This window comes from Falco biarmicus, chromosome 9, assembly GCF_023638135.1.
Source record: "Falco biarmicus isolate bFalBia1 chromosome 9, bFalBia1.pri, whole genome shotgun sequence".
NCBI classification, from domain to species: Eukaryota; Metazoa; Chordata; class Aves; order Falconiformes; family Falconidae; genus Falco; species Falco biarmicus.
Window position 1 is genome coordinate 37,162,000 of NC_079296.1, and position 18,603 is coordinate 37,180,602.

Sequence of the window (18,603 nt, forward strand, 5' to 3'; positions counted from 1 at the left end):
CAAACAGATGGTGTGAAACTGTATAGAGCCCCTGAGCTGTTCCCATCTGACAGTTATTAATATTTCAAGCAGATGCTTAGCTAGTCAGGCCATCAGACACTAAACAATGAGATTGTTACTGCGTCTCCTCTTTCCCCAACTTCCAGCTATGCCAGCATTTCGAGCGAATGCAAAATGCCAGGAGTTGAATCTTCTATGATAAATCAGAATGGATGCAATTAGCGTGGAAATCCAGATTGCCCTCCCAGCTGATCCCAAACTTTTAACAATCCTCATAAAGTACCAGCTCCTCCCGCTGCTGCCACTCGCCTTCGAGATTCAGCCCTCTGCTTGCTTCCACGGCACTGCACGACTGCGTGGTGCCTTTCCAACTGTCCCACGTGCCACAGACAAAAAGTCTGCTTTCCTTGCTAATAAATTCTCCCTTTTCTTTTTTTCCTTCTTTTCTGCTTGCCTAGGAGCACTTCAGGGGTATTTACCCGTAGGGGTTAGGGATGGGTTTTTGACAAAAGCCTGGCCAGCCACGTGGACCGCGCACTTCTTTGGTGGCCGCTGAATGACGTCCTCATGAAAGGGGACTCTTGTTGCCCCCCTCCCCGCCCCCCCCTTGCTCGGTGCTGCAAAATGCCTCTTTGTGCAAATAAGTGCAGGTTTTGTGCCAGCATTTGGAGGGCCAGTGGGTTTCCAGGGTGCTAAGGACAAACCAGGAGGTTTGTGAGATTGGGATGAACAGGGGAGTGCATGGGCTGGACCAGCAGTTACTGAAGGATGGCAGGAGGCTTCCTGCCGGTGGTGGCCAAACACAGCTGGCAGTGCAGAGCAGCGCCTGCAGCTCTTTCCCAGCAGGGAGGTGAGCAGCTAAAACCATGGGGGCCAAGGCAATGGGAGATCGCTGATGATCTGCCCAGCCCAACATCCTAGGGAAGGAGAAGTTACTCCTAGCAGCCCAGAAGACCCTGGGCTGGCTGCGCATCTTCCAGCAAGCTCTTACCTGGTAGCCCCCCTTGGGTGTGCATGGTCGGGTGGGTGTAGGCAAAGGGAAGGGGCTTCCTTCATAACCCGGGAGGAACAGTGAACCTGCCCTGCCGAGCCAGCACACTCCTTGCTGCCGCCCTTTCCCCGCTGCCCTCTGCTTGGCCAGCTGGAAATGGAAAGGCAAAAAAAAGGAGCAAGCAGACTTCATTTGTGGTGACAAATGGCCATTCATCCCTGCAGCATTTCAGCTCCTAATGTCAGTGACAGCAGAGAAACATTGCCTGTTACATGTATAAATCAACTGTAAAACAACCTGAAGTGCAGGCAGCCAGCAGGGACCCAGAGCCCCTGCCTGCTTTCTGCTCCCTGCCTCCCTCCCTTTGCCCAGAGATGCGTGGGCTCCCATGCACGCCCCTGCAGCTTCCTGCGCAGATCTCCGTTACTTCCCTGGCACAGCACAGCCTTGTCCGCCCTCTAAGATTTTGTTTGTCTGCTCTTTGTTCTCTATTTTGCATTCCTGCTGATTCCCTGTCTGTCCATGCATCCATCCATTTGTCTGTTTAATTCTGTCCGTGAAAGGCATTTATCATATAGATTCCGATAGTAATTTGCTTGCACGAGAACAGCTGGAGAGTCTAGGCTTGACGGGAATGGCTCCTGCCCTGTGCAGGCAGCCTGCAGTATGCCCAAAGGCAGCCTTCTCCCTGCCTCCTTGCTCTTTACCCACCTGATAAGCCACTTAGGCCAAAGGTGGCTTGCGCATGTGCTTTTGCAGAGATCAGTGTGAAGGGATCCTTACTCTGGTCAAAGCTTCCAGGTTGCCCCATAACAGAAATCATTGCAGTTTGGAGTTATGCATGCATTGCAGCCTTCAGCAGGCTGTCTGGGTCTCTGCCCCAGTTAGTGGCCTTTTCCCATGCAAACTTCTTTTTTTCCCCTGCCACAGGCCCTGCTGCACAGGGGTAGCTGGGCTGGAGAGGCTCAGAGCTCCTGCACAGCAGCACGCTCCTGCTGCAGGGCAGGGGTGAAGCTGGGAGGTGACCAGCGCTCAGCCTGAAGATATGGGCAAGTTCTGCCCCAGCTACCAACAGATATTGCAATTTTTTTTATTTTTTTCCTGAAACAACTGGCCATGAAGCCTTTTAATAACATAACAGAAAAGGTCAGAGAAAGAATTTCACACTTCTTGAGCAAGCAGGCAGCTGGTATAACTTCATGCCTTCTAGGAACAAGAGGCAACAAGAACGTATACTGCACCCTAAATTAACTGGGTCCCTGACAGCTCTGGCCAAGTGCTGCCTGGGCAGTTGGTGGCTTTCAATGGGTGCCGGCAGAAGGTCCCAACAACTGGTTTTCTCCTGGGGTGAGAGGAGCAGGAGAGAGGAGGGTATCTCCAGCCCTGTCTCTCCCAGCTGGGAAGCCAGTAGCTGCAGGAGAGGATGAGCTGCTGGAGTAGTGACGCAGATGCAGATCTCAGACCAGATGGAAACTGTATCTGTTACAGAGAAGGACAAATCAACAGGCAGATGATGGAGGGATGGATAAAAGGGTACAGTCCGAACATCCATGCCTTACTCTAACAGTATTGAAACAAGCCTTGCAGGAAGCGAGGTCAGGCACAGTGACATTCCCAGGGCAGATCCCCTCTACAGGGGAAGAGCAATTGCATGGGAGCAGGGAGACCCAGAAGGAATGCCCTCTGCTTTGGGACAGAGCGCTGGGAAGGGGGTGAGGTCTGGGACTACAGAGTATGAAGTGGGTCCAGTCCATTAGTTCTGTTTGAGTCCAGAGGCAGCAGAAGCCCTCAGGCATGTGTCCCCATGCTACTGCTACTCGCCATCCTGCTCTAAACTGCCTCATTGCCGACAGCAGGGTGTAGTATCACTGTTTCACAAGCCCCCGTGTAGCACATCAGCTGAGATGAGAGCAGAAAGAAAAGTCTCAATGTCCTCTATGCCCCATGGCTGTGAAGAGGACTGATGCCGGTTGCTCATGTCTGCTGCTTCCTTTCCCAGATGTGGAGGCTTTGAAAGCAGTCCCCTGAGCTCGCATTCCACTAGCTGTGGTGGGGCCCCCACGAGGAGCTCTTCTGTGACCTGGGGAGGTGGAGAGTCAATGGCACTACATGGAGCTTTCAGCTGAGAAACTTTTTTGGGTGGAAGAAGCTATGAAAACATGGCCTTGCTTCTGGGGTCACCATGACCCAGCCCAGATTCCAGTGAGCTCCCCACAACAAGGAGAAGAGGAGTGAGATTCAGTCCAGCATCCCCTCCTGTCCTTTCAGTGGGGTGCTGGGGCTCTGGCACCAGCCGTGCCCCTTGTGTGTGGTGGAGGATGCTTGGCTGGGAAGAGCAGGGGAGGTACAAGCAGGTATTGGCCCCTGTTGCACGGAGTCTGTGGCATGCCTGGGTCCTGCTGCCTTGCAAGACTGCAGGGTCTGAGTACTGGGATGGGTGGAGCGGAGAGCCAGTGCCCCTCCAAACCTGCCTTCAGACGCTGCTGCTTTGAGAGCAGCTGCTGTGAGCTGGGCTCAGTGTGGTGCCAGCTTCCCAAAAACCAGGACCTGCATGATGGCACAGGTGCGTGCTTTGCTTTCTGTTGCTGATGTATTTGCTAGACCTGGAGGAATGGTGAGGGGGCCTAAGAAGACCCAGAAAAAGGTAAGAATTAAGGGGCGGGAGGTCTCCTTAAGCTCTTCGTGCACTATGGATCTGCACAGTGAAGTCCTCCTGAAAAGCTCCGATAACCAAAATCATTAAAGCCCAAACAAACCAAGAGTAACTTGTTTTTAACACACAGTGCATTTGATTTGCCTTGAAGGGTCTGGAGAAAAATGGTTCTCCAGGGAAGTGTGGAAAGTAATCCTAGCTCCGTGATCCCTCTTTTCTGCTTTATTTGCCCTGGTCTGGCGTGGCTGCGCAGGCTGGGATCGGTGGCTGCGGGCTCCATCAGCTGGCTGGCAAGCAGGAGCGAGCTGGGAAGGCTGCTGTGTGGTCCCCCTCCCAGCCCACGCTCCCCGGCAAACGGCTGGGATGAGGCGGGGGAGGCACAGAGCAGTCTGCAGGGAGTGCATTATCCAGCTGCCCACCTTCAACCCCCACGCAAGCAGCTCCCAGCAGGGCCTTTAAGCCCTGTGGTTACCGATGCTCTCCTACCAGCTCGCTCTTATGCAGGCCAGGTCAGACAAGGCAGCCACCCATTCAGGCACCTCTCTCTGGTGCGGATCAGATGAGCTACGCTTTGAAAACGGTGTCGACACCTCCCTGGGATGGTTGCATAGCGATCTGCCCCAAATCCTTGCTGCGTTAGTGACTGCCTTCTCCCTGGGACCTTATCCTCCCACATCCTTGCGAGGTTATGCTCTTTGCCTTGCCTTGGTGTCCTACTTACCTAGAAGTACGTCTGGTCTGGGATGGTGCTGGGTTTCTCCCCGTGACAACCACCCTTAGAAAGTCTGAAGGGGATGCTGAGACTTTTCAGAGCTTTGAAATGTCTCTCTAACTTCCACAGCATTTTTGGACGAGCCTGCTGGTGTGCTTTCCCAAGTTATCTTTTGCAGACCCTCAGGAATAGTCTGAGAACCTCCAGCAGTCCGCACACCTCAGACTATAAACTGCAGTGCCATCAGGCATCGATTTCAGTGTGGGAATGTTTTTCTGTAGCTTGTGGTATGCAGCAAGGTGGGTGAAATAAGCACCGTGTTCCCTAGGGTCTCAATAACCTGAATTTGTAAAACAGTCTTGTGCTTTAAAAAAACACCACTTCCCTTTTTGGGGTTTTTTTTCTGAGTTTCAGATTGTTTTACAGAGTGGGGTGGGAAGAGAAGGTCCCTGTCTTTTTTGCAAATGCATTAGCCTGTGTATTCTTATATATGTGTATGTATGTATTGTTTTATAGAGAGAGAGTCTGGTTCGCATTCCTGAACAGTCCCTTTTTGCTACCCTCCACGGGTTGTCCCCTCCCTGATCATCATCCCTGACACATCCATTCACCTGGATTCTCATCTTCCCCCTCCCTGCCACTGCACTTCCTTGGGAGAAGCCTTGTTAGTAAGAGCCTAATGAAGTAAATGCGCTAATTAACCTTCTATTGCTCTCCTCATTAATGCAGCCTTTAATTTGGTTGGCAAAGTTTCTCTCCTTTACCACCCAGCTGTCAGTTTTCTTCTGCTTCTTCGATCTCTCTTTGGCCTCACATCGGGGATGGGAAAATCGATCCTGGCCTGATTTTCTTTCCCCTTCTTTCCAGCCAGCTGTAAATGCCAGTCAACAAGAAAGTAATAATGTAGTTTTCTCACCCTGGGAAGGAGAGTTGCAGACATCAATAAGCACCTATTTAAAATGCAAATCGCTTTCTCAATCAGCCATCACCCTGCCAATGGCATGAGTTTTGGGGGGGGGGGGCGGGGAACAGGGATGCCATGGTCCTTGGGCTCCTGCATCCTGGCCTGGAGCTTTGTAGCAGTCCCAGGGCAGCTTTGGGGTGCCTGGGAGGGTTGCATCCCTCTGGGTTTGTCCTACTCCACGTGCATGTGGGATGAGGCTTTGCAAACCTGGGGAGGTTCCTCCAGTTGCCTGTGCAGCCTTCAGGTCTCACCCCAGCCTGCATCCCTCCATCCCTGGCCAAAGACACCCACTTTCCCCTAACGTCCATGTAGTTCCTACTGTCTTGTTTCTTGATGATGTCCAAAGCTTTTAATTCCCTTTCTTTTTCTTGGAGAAAAAGTGAATACAGGACACAGAAACAGTCTGAGTTAAACAGCGGTGGTTGCAGAGGTTGAGTGGAGAGGCTAGCTGTAGCTCTGAGCTGCTGGTGCTGGTGACTGTGTGGACCAGCCCTGAGGGAAAAGCCTATATTGCTCCCGATTTTGGGAGGGTTGCATGGAGTAAGGAACATAGCCTGTCAGAGCAGGGAGTGAGGTGGGGAAATGCCTTACGAATCAATTGATAGATTAAAAGGCTTCCAGCGATGAGCATACTTTCAGCTTCTGTGGGGAGTCAGAGATAAACTATCCCGTGCCCCATCCGTGGTGCCTGGGGTGCTCTCCCAGCATTAGGACCAGAGAGTGGTGCAGTCCATCATCTCATGGGGCATTGGTGGTCAGCAGGACAACATTCCCTGCTGCTGCTGTGAGGGTAGCGCAGGGCTTCTCAACCTTTTGCAGTTGACTGACCCTCTAAATTTTTCTCGGGGTGTGTGTGTGTGTGTGTTCTGCTCTACAGGGAGTCACCCCCTGCACCTGTGTTAGAAGTAGCTTGCACCTCCCCTGCCTTCCCTCATGGGTTTGGGGAGTAAAGGATGGTCAAACACCAGGATTTCCAGGTCAGCCTCCATCCTTTCTTTCTGCCTGAAGTGAACAGAAAATGTATCAGAGAGCCCTTGATGGGGAGGGTGAATGCAAGGGAGGTGGTAATGGGGAACTGCCAGCCAAACATCCAGCTGGATGTTGCAGAGGATGGGCTCAGGCATGGGAAGAGGACGTTTAGGAAAGCAGGGGCGAGTTCACAGGTCACTGATGGAAATAGGAAAACATTTCGGATGTCCTCCAAGCCTGGGCTTTGTCCCTCCTTCCAGTCCTTCTCCCCTCCCTGGCCCACACAGCTAACCCTCCCTGTTAGCATCTTAATTGATCTTGTTGTTCTCAATCCCCCCCCCCCCCCATCTCCTTTAGCATCTTAATTGATCTTGTTATTCTCAGACCCCCCCCCACCCCCCAAAGTGCTTCGACTCCAGCTGTGCTTAAACAGAACAAAATCTCTTCCAATTTCCCCACTGCTTAAAAGAAAATTGAATCCTTTATCTGCAAGAGGAGAGGAAAACTGCAAATACATGAAACAGTAAATAGTTAAATAATCAAAGTGGATGATTCCAAATTGCCTGGAAAGTTAAACATGAATGGCTTGTCGTCTTCCTGCTCGCTTCTTGTTTTATTAAAAACATAAAAATATGCTTGCGCTCCTTGTTCCCGTTAAATATTCTTATCAACCCAGCTCTGTAAATAAAGAGAAGGGGAGGAGGGGGTTACCAGGTAGCAGTGTGATTGACAGATCTGAAGTCCTCATCTTTCTGTCAGGGCCCAGTGCTCTTTGGCTGTGTTTATCTCTTTAATCTAAATATCAATCCGTAAAACCGAAATAGGGTGGAATAGGAGTCATGACAACCTGAGCGCTGAGGAGAGACACTCACTGCAGCTTTTGCAGCCGCTCCCTGTCCTGATGGAGCTGTCAGGATAAATGCACAGCTAAAGCGTAGAGGTAGGAGAAACAAAACAAAATCACAGCCCCCCAACCCCCCAGAAAAGCAAGTCCAGACTGTGGGCTGAGAAAGAAAAACATGGAGCAAATCCAGACTTGCTGCTGTCTAAATTCCATCCAGCAGAACACAAGCCAGGCAGCAGGATTTCCCCCACCCTACTCAGTGTTCCCAGTAGGAGACAGGGTTGAGTGGTTTTCCCTTGCTGTGGGCTTTGGCTGGTGATTTGAAAGGTGGCTGGGAGACGAAGGGAGAATATTTTCCCAAGGTGATGCTTGCTGCCATGTGAACATCCCAGTTTCACATGTCCTTATCAGCAGTCCCTTCAGGGCAATCAGCACCTTCACCTCGGTATGTCCTCTCTCAAACTGTGCACCTCTGAGCAAGGGCAACTGTTGTGCTTTCCCACCTGCAAAGCTCCCACAGAGCTTTTCTCCTGGGATTTTGTTTTCTAAGCTGACTCCGGCCCTGCCACTAGCACCCATGTCTCTCCCAAACCAGCTAGGGCTCTGTTTCCTCGAGCAAAGAGCTCCCTTGCGAACTGGCACCCAGCGGGTGCTGTTAGCCGAAGCAATGCTGTGACAGAGGCAATGTCACCCTGTGGACAGATGACCTTGTGCAGTTCCTTGTGCTGCTGATGAGCTGCTGCTGGGGTGTTAAGGGGAGGATAATTTACCCAAACCAGTCGTTTGGGAGCCATGAGATGTGTAAATCAGCCTCCTGAGATCCATCGCACCACCCAGAGGCTGCTTCTGCCTTGGGCCATAAGCTTTGCTTGATCTTCTCCTTTGCTATTTCCAGTCACAGGAGTAAAGCTAAGGCTCTCTGTCCCCTAAAACACCCCTGAGAAGTGCCTGCTTGGTGTCTGACTGAGACCTGGGTGTAGTTTCCAGCTCCTGGGGAGCAAGAATGTTGTCTTCCAAGAGCTCAGCCTACGGCTTCCAGACTATGGTATTTCTTGGGCTGAACAAGGAGCATCCCTGTTGCTCTCTCTGGGAATGCCTGTGCCTGGCAGGGATGTGTTTTGGGCTTGCTACCCCTTGCTGACAAACTGAAAAGCCTGCTCTCTGGCTGGGTTTGAGTCACACTTGAAGCAACCATGGGCTGCATCCAGTTACAGGGTGAATTATCTTCACTCCTGCTGGACAAAGGTTGGGCTTTGCCATTCCGTTTCTCCAGTTTGGGATTCAACATGTCCATGTCCATCTCCAGGCAACAACCAGTTCGGCTCTTCCCCCCTCCTTTGCTTTTTTTCCCCCTCTCCCTGCTGTGCCCCAGATGATGCTCGGCACCTGGATTAAATGGAATTGCAGATGGTGGGAGGCACGACTGGCTTCCAGAAGCTCTTGTGAATACTTCAGAGATCATTGGGGATTTATATTTCTTCCACCAGACTTTGACCTTAATTTCTTCCGTTTTGCTGGGCTGTAAAATTCATTAGAGGCCCAACAGCAAAGTGAGATGTCAGGCCAGGCAATTGTGTGGTTATTTAATCTATCAGATGTGCCACTTGCCATTTAGGTGGACAACAGGAGAATATGAAATCAATACGGTTCATTAGTGGAGTGCTTGCACCCAGCTCCAGCGCAGAGCTCCAGTAAAACCCACCGAGGTGGGTGTCTAAATGGTCTTGGTGTCATCTTGCACAGTGAAAACCCATGCTTGATGTGCCTGCTGCTCTCACTCAAGGGCCATCTTCTGTCAGCTCGCGTTTGAAACCCTGGTCTCCAGATATTGCAACAGCCCGGCTACAGTAAATTACTCTCTGCTAAATCAAGGCTGCCCAGGCAAGTGTTAACCTCGCTTTGCAAGGAGCTGATGTTGCAGGGAACGCTGTTATAAAACACAATCAAGGAGGCTGTTGTTTTCCCCGGTGGCTGGCAGAAGAGGTGGGGAAAAGCTCTGCAGTTCCCAGGGGGGTTGATTGGCTATTTTTCCCCCCCTCAAGGCAGGTTCAGTGCAGCCCTCTGGGGTCACTAGTGGTGACTGAGCTCCCAGCTGGACCATGGTCTGGAGCCGCTAGGGATGTGGCAGAAGTGGTACCCCAGCATTGCTCTGGTTCCCCACTCCTGTCTCCCTCCTACTCCTATCTCCCTCCTTCCAGGCTAATCATGCCACTGGGCTCTGGCACGATGACGCTGGCCTGCCACCGGCTCCACTCTTGCCTGATTGCCACCTCCCACCAGGCAGCTGCTCTTTAAATGCCTGGGAAAGAGCATGATCAGGGCGGGTGATGCCAGTCAGAGCTGTTTTCCACGTAATGACTTCAAGTAGGTTTTCCGTTGGTTTTCTCGATCTGGTTTTGCAGCCTGGCAGCTGCTTCTCATGGAAGCTCTTGGCCCTTCATGTTTCTCTCCCCCAGATCAAATCCCAGTCTCGGTAGATACCAGAGGTTAGCTGTTACTCCCTTGGGACCTGAAGATTGCAATAAGTGGCATTTAAGAAGGGTTGTTTGCTGTTTAACACATGCAGGTTTAGGTGGCTCCAAAAACCAGCGTGATGACAGGGTATGGCTCCCCACCCTGTGCTGCTTGTACCATGGGTCTGAGCAGCCCATGGCTGCCCAATCTGCCTCAAGGAGCAACCTTATCTGCATCATTTTCCTAGAAAACTGGAAAAAAGTAGGAATCAGATGGGAATTCCCCTCCCATTTGCTTTATCCTGTGGCCCAAGCCCCAGGCATCTTACCGGAGTGGCGGAGCCTTGGTCTCCTTGCTGCCCCCCTGGTGTGGCCACGGGAGCAGGCAGGCAGTGGCAGGATGAGACTCACGCCCAGTCACTCTGGTACCCTGACAGCTTTTTGATGTTCTGTAATTGCTTTCTTGCTACAACTCTTTTAAGCAGAGAGATTCTGGCCAAAGCAACTTGCTGCTCATCAATTTTTATTTCCTGGCTTCTACATGCAAGGTAAGGAAGAGAAAAACAAAGAGGGCAAATGAGAACAAACCCAGCTGGGACCCACTCCGGCAGCCCCGTGTGGAGGGGTTTGACTCCCTTGGTGCCGGCAGAGGCCCTCTTCAGGCAGGCAGGACATGGCAGACCGTCTCATCCAGACAGCAACAAGTTGTCCTTCCATCACGCTTTGCTCACCCCTGCAACCAACCTCCAGCTGCTCATCCTTGTCTGACTGCTCTGGGGGGGAGGACTGCCATTCCCAGGGGCTCCGCGGGGGATCCGCACTGCCCTGAAAGGCTCTTCTTGGCTCTCTAAGCCCTTCCCCGCTCCTCCTGCCGTGCTCCCTGAAGCTGCTGTGAGTAGAGTTAATCTCGGGCAGTTTAAGGAGTCATTGAGTGGGGCTTGGCGGATGATGAATGTCGAAACCATTACCGGCAAAGCTCCGTGGAGCTGTTTAAAACTGAATTCTCCCATGTAAATTTCTGCTCCATCAATCCTGATGACATGTCAAACATTGCTATTGTTTCCCGAACAAATTGGACGACATGCCCTTTCCTGCAGATTTGCCCACGAGAGCAGAACCACTTGCTGGCTCCTTGCTTTTGTCTCTGGCTCTGCTGGCCTGTGAGCTGGTGGGGAAGGATGGACATGATGGCCCTTGGTGGGAACGAAAGGGAAACATCCAAAATATTTGTGTGTGGGGGAGGGAGATCGATGGAGATCTGGGCTGTGGGTATTTTTGTGTGCCTGTGATTCACGTGCTGGGTACGCACACTGTGCTGCAGCTCAGTAAATTAATCCTTTGTGTTATCCAGGCTTTCTTTTCTTGCCGCTCTCCCAGAGTTTAGCTGCGCAAATGTAGTTTCTTTAGAAATGGTCTGTGCTGGTGACAGCTCATAAGAGTACAGATGTGGACCTGTGTTTTCATCCTGCCCTTTTGCAGGCTCCAATGGGCAAATCCTACTTTAATATTCTGGGCAGGAGAGGAGCAGCCGTAAAAGCCATTTGATTGCTTCTCCAGGTGGAACCCTGGGAAACTTCCAGCCAGATGCCTTTCATCCCCGGGCTGTGGGGATGGATGCATGCGTGCCCGGGGGGGACCAGTCGGCAAGGGGGGCAAGCTGCAGGAAAACAGCTGGTACTCAGGGATTGCGAAAGGCCCCGCAAAGCCACCGGCTTGGTGGGATTTGGAATATTCTGCATGCGGGTCTCCTGTGCTCCCTGGGAGCCCTTGGGATTGCTTTGCAAAGTGGGTGTGTGTTGTCTCCCCAGGGGTTCAAGCATCTGAGCATCTTTTTTACCCTTAGAGGGAAGAAGTTTGGTAATGCGGAAACAAGCATAGATCCAAAATTAAATATGCTGAGCGTGCATAGTTTTGCTTTTTGCATATTCCCTGTCACGCTTAAGTAACCTGCTCCATTGCCCTGCATTATGTCCATGATGTTCAGTTGCCAGAAAAGCCATCAAGCAAGCATCACCTCCCACCTCTCCTGGTGTAAATCGGGGTAATTAATTAGCCCGACTGGTGAGGTGGTGTACAGGGCACAGTTAGGCTGCCTGGCCTCCTGGCTCCTCGTGAGTGGGTTGCTTTGCCTTGCTGGTGCTTTTGGCTGGTCCAGCATTGCTGCAGCTCAGAGTCGAGCCCACCCTCCTGGCTCGTCTCCCCAGGGTCCCGCTGCCTCCCATGCTGAGCAGCTCTGTGCTAACCTTCTTTTAACCTTCCTCTTCCCTATATTTTTTTCCCTGGCAGAAGAAAATTACACTTTCCCAGTGTTGTCTGTCACCACAATAAACACTTACAAGTGCAATTGTATGGGGCCAAATGAAGGGAATTAGTTTTGCCTGTGCTTTGTCGCACTGTCATGGCCCCCTGTAAATCATTATCTTATCACCAGCTGATCCAGGTGCTTGGAAAATGCCTTTCTGGGCTCTGCTCTCGCACCAACCACTTAGGGATTAATGGGCACAGAAGTAACACTGGGAGAAATCCTGGCTGGGAGGTCAAGGGCTGGCTCGTATCAGGCAATGCTGAGGATGCTCAAAGCACTCAAGGATTTTTGAGAGGGGAGACCCAGGGCCCTTGTTGGCCAACCCCAGTCATGCTTTGGGAGTTTGCCACCACGATTCACGCCCACCTGGGCTGGTGGCAAGTGTTAGGAAGGGGGATTAATACTAGTATTAATTGGCTGAGGAAGGCTGGGGTGGGCAGATAGTAGATTAACCCCCCTTCCATTCAGGAAAGCACCTAGGCTCTGTCTGGGACGGAGCACCTTCATAGGTGTTCTCTGTGGAGGGTGATGTACCCCAGAGGGGGCTTGCCCTCCAGGAGCAGGTGCATCTCTTGGGGCAGGTTTTGGCAGGTTTGTTCCATTTTACTGAATGCAGCTGCTATGCATGCAAAAAGTTAATTGCACTTTAGCAGTGGAGAGGAAAACCAGCAAAATCAGTGGATCTGAAAGGTTGGCTCCACCAGCACACCCTTCAGCTGGTGTAAAGCAGCAGGAATTTACCACTCAGGCTGGGGGAGCATTTGGGGAGAAAAAAAATGAATTAATCCTGGCTAGTTTTAGTGCCTTTTTCCTCTCTGCCACCCCATGGTGTGGCAGGTAAGCAGCACACGGGGTAAAGCAGTTTGATGTACTCAAGCTCCTACTCTGCTGTCAAGGGTAATCAAGGCCATCGGTAAATCAGGAAGGTTTCAGGAACGGGTTGTGTTCCATGCCAGTCCTAAAATACAGCCTTTCACTGGTATTTGGACATAAAATGTGTCTCTGACCCTGCTTTTTTCACAGACCTGTTGGTGTCTAAGTAATCCAGACAGGACTCAATTTAGAAAATATACTGGGGGAGAAAAAGTATATTTTGGGGCTTGTATTCCACTTTTCTCACCTAAAAATGAAATTTTCTACTCCTTTTTTCCTGCCGCCGCTCATGCATATTTTATATATTCATTAGAGAAAAGACTTTAAAACATACATAAATCTTGCCTTGCTCATCCAGAGCTGACACACCAAGTTTCACACACCATCCCCAGAAGGTGCTGGTTGCCTAGCCGTGACCAGCCTGCTCCAGCTTCAGCAGCTGGCGGCAGGGTATGTGCATCCAGTCCTGCCACCGGCAGCGGCTCGGCTGAGAGCCGGTGCTGCACGCCCACGCCGCAGCATCCCGAGAGGCATCGGTCCATCAGTGGGGTTGCAGCAGGCTGAACCCCTAGAAGGGTTGTCCAGCAGGAGCTGCTCGTGGAAAGCAAGGTCTAAATCTCTCTCCTTGCTTTTCCTGGTCTGTATTTTAATTTGGAGGTGGGGGGGAATTTTGAAGCAGGATAGGCTGTTATTTCTCTCCCCGCAGACCCCGGCATGCTGCCAGCCCTGAATGCACGTGGAATGGTAAGAGCTGTGGATGTGGTGTGCTGACTCTTTTGGCTTCATGGGTCCAGGAATGGGCAGCCTGCAAGAATTGTCCCTGGAAATCTTTATTTCACATGCACTTCCCAGGTTAGCTTAGTATGTCAGGGAAAGTAAGTAAGCATAAAATTTTCCTCTGCCAAAGGTTTTGGGATTGATACTGAGAGATGTCGATGGAAGGCTGTTATCTAGAGCAGGCTGCAAGTCAGGGACGTGCAGGATAACCCAGGGGAGCGCAGACAGCCCCAGCCCTGCATCTCTCAGGTGATAAACAGCAGCACACAAGGTCTGCACTGGGTAGAAGCAGGTAAAGAGGATGTAGTGGATTCACTGGTGTGTATAATGCGACATTCCCATAAATACCTTCATTTATAATTAACTTATTTTTTCAGGCAACTGACAATGATGTGGGCACATACGGGAAAGTCAGTTATTTTTTCAGCGATGACCCTGACCGGTGAGTGTGACTGAACCACTGGCATGACTTTGATTCTTCAAAAAACTCTTCTAACCTTGCTAAGAAGTCGCGTGGCAATTAAGAGTATTTGTTATGTCCTACCTGTGAGAGAAACTCTGGAAACCCCACTATGCTGTCTCCCAAAGGGTTGAGTTAACTTGAGCATATGCCTGGTGCTCGGCACATTTAATTACTTTGCTAAATCAGGACCTACAGGCACCAGCATTGCTTGGGACCAATAAACGCATTTTCCAGCAAGTTGTTGGCCCTGGAGCATCGCGTGCAACCCACTCATGGTGAGCAGCTGGGGGAGGCGTGTGGGCTGCCTAGCAGAAGGATCTGGGGGCCCCTGAATCCACTTTCTCTGCCTGTAGATCAGGGGTCCTCAAACTACGGCCCGCAGGCTGGATACGGCCCCCAGGGTCCTCAGTCCGTCCCCCGGTATTTACAGACCCCCCCGCCGGGGGTTGGGGGGGAAACCAAGCAGCCGCAGATGGCTGCCTGCCGCTTCATCCGCGTGCCGGCCCCCTGGTTAAAGAGTTTGAGGACCCCTGCTGTAGAGCCACACTGAGGATTTTTACCCCCTCACCTGCGCTAAGCTCTTGAATATGCTCTGGGTCCTAATATCCCTCAGAAGAAAGTCATGAACTTCACCCACTACAGTGCTGCCTGTCAGGCTGCTGGCACCCCATCGCTCCATCTCTAGGATGTGGTCACCAGGACTTTCCCCTTCCTTTCCTGTCCCCTCAGTTTCTCGATGGATAAGGACACAGGTGTAATCCTCCTGACGGCTCGGCTGGACTTTGAGACCACACAGCGCTACACCCTGACTGTCATCGCCCGGGACGGTGGCGGGGAGGAGACGACAGGGCGCGTCAGGATCAATGTCCTCGACGTCAATGACAACGTCCCCACCTTCCAGAAGGAGGCATACCTGGGGGCCCTGCGGGAGAACGAGCCCTCCGTCGCCCAGGTGGTCCGGCTCCGGGTGAGGGACAGGAGCAGCTCCTCCGCTTGGGATGTGCAGCGGGGACGTGAGAGTGGGATAGGTCCCCATCCACCCCTGCGGCCATCCCTCCTGCATCCCTCCTAAAAACTGCCTGGTGCTTTACTGCAAAGTGCAACTGCGTGCAGTGCTGCAGCCATCAGCTGCCTCCCTTCTCCTCCTCTCCTGTAAGTCCCATGCCTGTACAGCATCCCCAGGACCTGGGCTTCTCCCAGGGCACAGGCACTGCCTCCACATCATCTCACTGTGCCCAATAAAGTCAGCAGGCACGGAGGGGAAGGTTCTCTGTTGTTGGTGGAGCTGTAAGCCTCTGCTGTGGAGGGAAGGAACGTATGGGAAGCTATTTTCTCCTTCAGCACAAGAACAAACTGCCATAATGCAAAAGCATGACTTTCCCTCCATGAGCCAAGCCAGATGAGTGCCATAGGGAGGGGGGAGAGGAGGACTGGCTGAGTCCTTCCTGGGAGGCGGGATAGGAGGAGAGCTGGTTTACAAAACCCCTCAGGGCCTCTGACGAGCACATCTTCCTCCATCGCTTTTCCACTTTCCTCAGGCCCAGCCTGCATCTCCTGGCCCCACGGCTCTCTCCTGCTACACACCACAGGCACAGCTCCCATGCTCATTTACTCCCTCTGCTCACATCCTAGGCATCTGATGAGGACTCCCCTCCGAACAACCAGATCACGTACAGCATCGTGCATGCATCTGCCTTCCGTGACTACTTTGACATCACAGTGTCAGAAGGGTACGGAGGTAAGTGCTGGTCCCAGGACCACGCTGCCCTTGACGAGCAGCAGCAGCAGCTTGGGCTGCACTCACACCCCTGCAAGCAGTCCTGTCAGTAGGCTTTAGGAAGCTGCTCCAGCAGCTTCTCTGCTTGTTCCGACCTGGCCTGCAACATGGTGCTTTGCAGCCGATCCGCTGCGGAGCCATGTTTCCATGGGTTATGCCACTCCAGGTCATGCAAGTGCAAGGAGCTCAGTAACGCCCAGCACTCGTGGCTTTGGTGCATTGCCAACTCAAGCAGCTACTGTTGGCCCTGGGGAGGTGATGTGGATGGGCGACCCCCCAAGCCTGCCCACCACCCTGTTCAGTGTGTGAATGCCCCCCTTGACTGCCCCATTTTGCATACTTTCAGTGATCAGTGTGAACCATCCCCTCGACTATGAACAGGTGGCCAACGGAGTTATTTACCTGACTGTGATGGCCAAGGATGCTGGCAACCCACCGCTCAACAGCACCGTCCCCGTCACCATCGAGGTGTTTGTAAGTATAGCGGCTGATGATTCTGTTGTGGTTTCCCTGCAATTGCTCCGTCGCAGTGTCGTTAATACATCAATAACCCAGCAAGCCTGTCTCGCCCTGTGGATGTGTATGTGTGGATTGCAATTATGTGTGTCTCATATATGTATATATGCATCATATATGTCTCACGTACATGTGTGTCATACACGTATTGGTTAAAGAAATGCTGTCCCTGACATTGGTAGTGTCTGAGTGACAGAGGGTGAGTGAGAGTGTCTCTGAGGGGGTGTCACCATGGAAAAGTGCAGACGGGCCGTCCTGACCTCATGCACCTCCTCCCTCTCCTCGGCCGTGCAAAATGTGCAGGGAAGCCACTGGAAGTAATGTGGCCCTGGAAGTAATATGGTAGGAGCCACAGCTAACTGCAAGGCAAGGAGCAGAGCTTGGGACGGGGTGGGGATCAACCCTCTGCCCTTGTTTTTGACTGGGGAGGTTCCTTGAGCACCCAGTAAACCTTTCTCACCCAGCAGGGAACTCCTGACTGGGATGCTCTTCCCCTCCACCCCCGTAGCCAGAGGTGCTCACTGCACCTCTGATGCGGAGGGGAGAGCTTTGGCTGCACGTTAGCACTTGTAGAGTTGGAAATTATCAGTCCCTGAATCAATCACGAGCAGTTGATTGTGTATCTGCCCAATGCTGGCTATCCCGGCCAGGCTGCAGGCTTTGCCATGCATCTCACGTGCTGCCATAGGTGCAAACCCCCGCGAGGAGGGGTTGCTGCCGGGAGAGGGAAAGCATCACAGTGTTCCTCAGGAAGATTAGATTGGATTGTCATTTTGAGGCACGTTGTGGTTTGAAGACACCTGGAGGGACGTATCAGCGATGGAGACAGTTTGCTTGATAACCCGTCAGTCTTGCGGTGATGGGATCTAAGCCAGGCTGGTGGCAGCGTCAGTCTGGGAAGATGAAGAAGACAAAGTCCTCGGTGCTGTAGGTTGGGAACAAAGTCCCATGAGCCTGCCTTTCCTCAGCTCCCTCACTGTGCTTGGGAGAGAGGGAATAAGGCTGTGCCGAAGGGGTTAGTGGTCGTTAAATACATCCTTCCCGTGCTGTGCTTTAGATAGCATAAACGCCTCTTTCTAAAGACCACACTTTGATGGGTCATCTCCTCCAGGTTGAGGTTCTGGGTAGCTGTCACTTTTCCTACTCTGAACCAAAGGGATTTTCTCTTAATTGGAAAAAGAAAAGACAAAAAAAGCAGAAAATAGAAAGAAAATGAGGAGGAAGTGTTTCACAATGGCACTTGAGGAACAAGAGCCGTGAAAAGGTAGAATGAGAGCGAGTGCAGAGGGAGGTAATTTTTTTTCATCCTTTGGTTGTTGGTTTTTAATAAAGAAGTCAAACTTGCCTTGTAGATTTCCCATTAGGGGACAATACGCTTTTGTAGAGGGAGCCGCCGAATCAGAACTAATAGCACGCGCCACGCCAGGATCCGGGGAAATATCACTGCTAATAAGTTTCTGCCTCACTCCCTGCCGCTGACGCCCTGTTCAGGGCGGTGAGCCAGCGACTTACAGCATGCATACATCTGGAGGGAAGGGGGCTGTGTGCTTAGCGTGAGCATCTGCGATTCTCAGCAACTTTGAAGATGAGATGGTGGCTGTCTGAGGGTGAGGGAGGAAGGCTGAGGCTCAGGGGAATATGGGAAACTGTTTTTAGCTGGTTAGCGGATGCCCTCTCCCGTGGGAGCAGAGGAAGCATGCCGGGTCGGGTCTGGCATCGCTGTGGGTGCCACAGGAGGCACACGGGAAGGTTTGCAGCAGAAACCTTTGGAGTTCACATTGCTCAAGTGGGAAATGTCCTTCTCAAGTAGAAAAGCCATGTGCCACGCTGCAGGCAGGTGCACGCCAGCTCCGGCCAGATGGAGAGCTGGCCAGAAGCGAGCCCTTGCCCTCCCAGGAGCTGGCTTTCTGGGCCATGGCAGTGCAGAGCACGGCCTGATGAACTCAGGATCACTAACAAAATGGCACAGCGTTTGCTCTGGCTTGCATCCACCCAGCCTGGACCGCTGTGCAGCTCACCCAGGTCCGGCTGCACATGGAATGTGGATGCATGCTCAGGCTGTCCATTTCCTTTGCCTTTAACCTACCCAGGGCGCCTGGGTTTGCCTTGGGGTGGTGACCCCAACCTGGCTCTGTGAGGAGGAGGCGGGATGGTGAGGACAGCACCCCAGGCAGCCAGCAGTTTCCTCATCACCCTCAGAGGAGGCACGATGAAAGCCGAGTGATGTAAAGGCTGATTAAAGACCACCTGCTTCCAGCAACGAGCACAGAGGATGGCAATTTAATTGCAGTACGATGGGCATCGTT

At 52.2% G+C, this 18,603-nt stretch overlaps 1 protein-coding gene across 4 annotated transcripts in view; it reads left to right on the top strand.

Moving 5' to 3' along the window:
* Positions 1 to 18,603, top strand: part of CDH23 (cadherin related 23) — a 213,468-nt gene that overhangs the window by 132,702 nt on the left and 62,163 nt on the right. For 3 of the 4 annotated variants that reach the window (XM_056352859.1, XM_056352860.1, XM_056352861.1), the window contains 4 exons: positions 13,919 to 13,983; positions 14,734 to 14,971; positions 15,637 to 15,742; positions 16,128 to 16,255. In XM_056352859.1, the coding sequence (XP_056208834.1) occupies positions 13,919 to 13,983; positions 14,734 to 14,971; positions 15,637 to 15,742; positions 16,128 to 16,255 (537 nt within the window). The remainder of the gene's footprint in view (positions 1 to 13,918; positions 13,984 to 14,733; positions 14,972 to 15,636; positions 15,743 to 16,127; positions 16,256 to 18,603) is intronic. The other variant, XR_008824095.1, reaches the window with a different exon arrangement.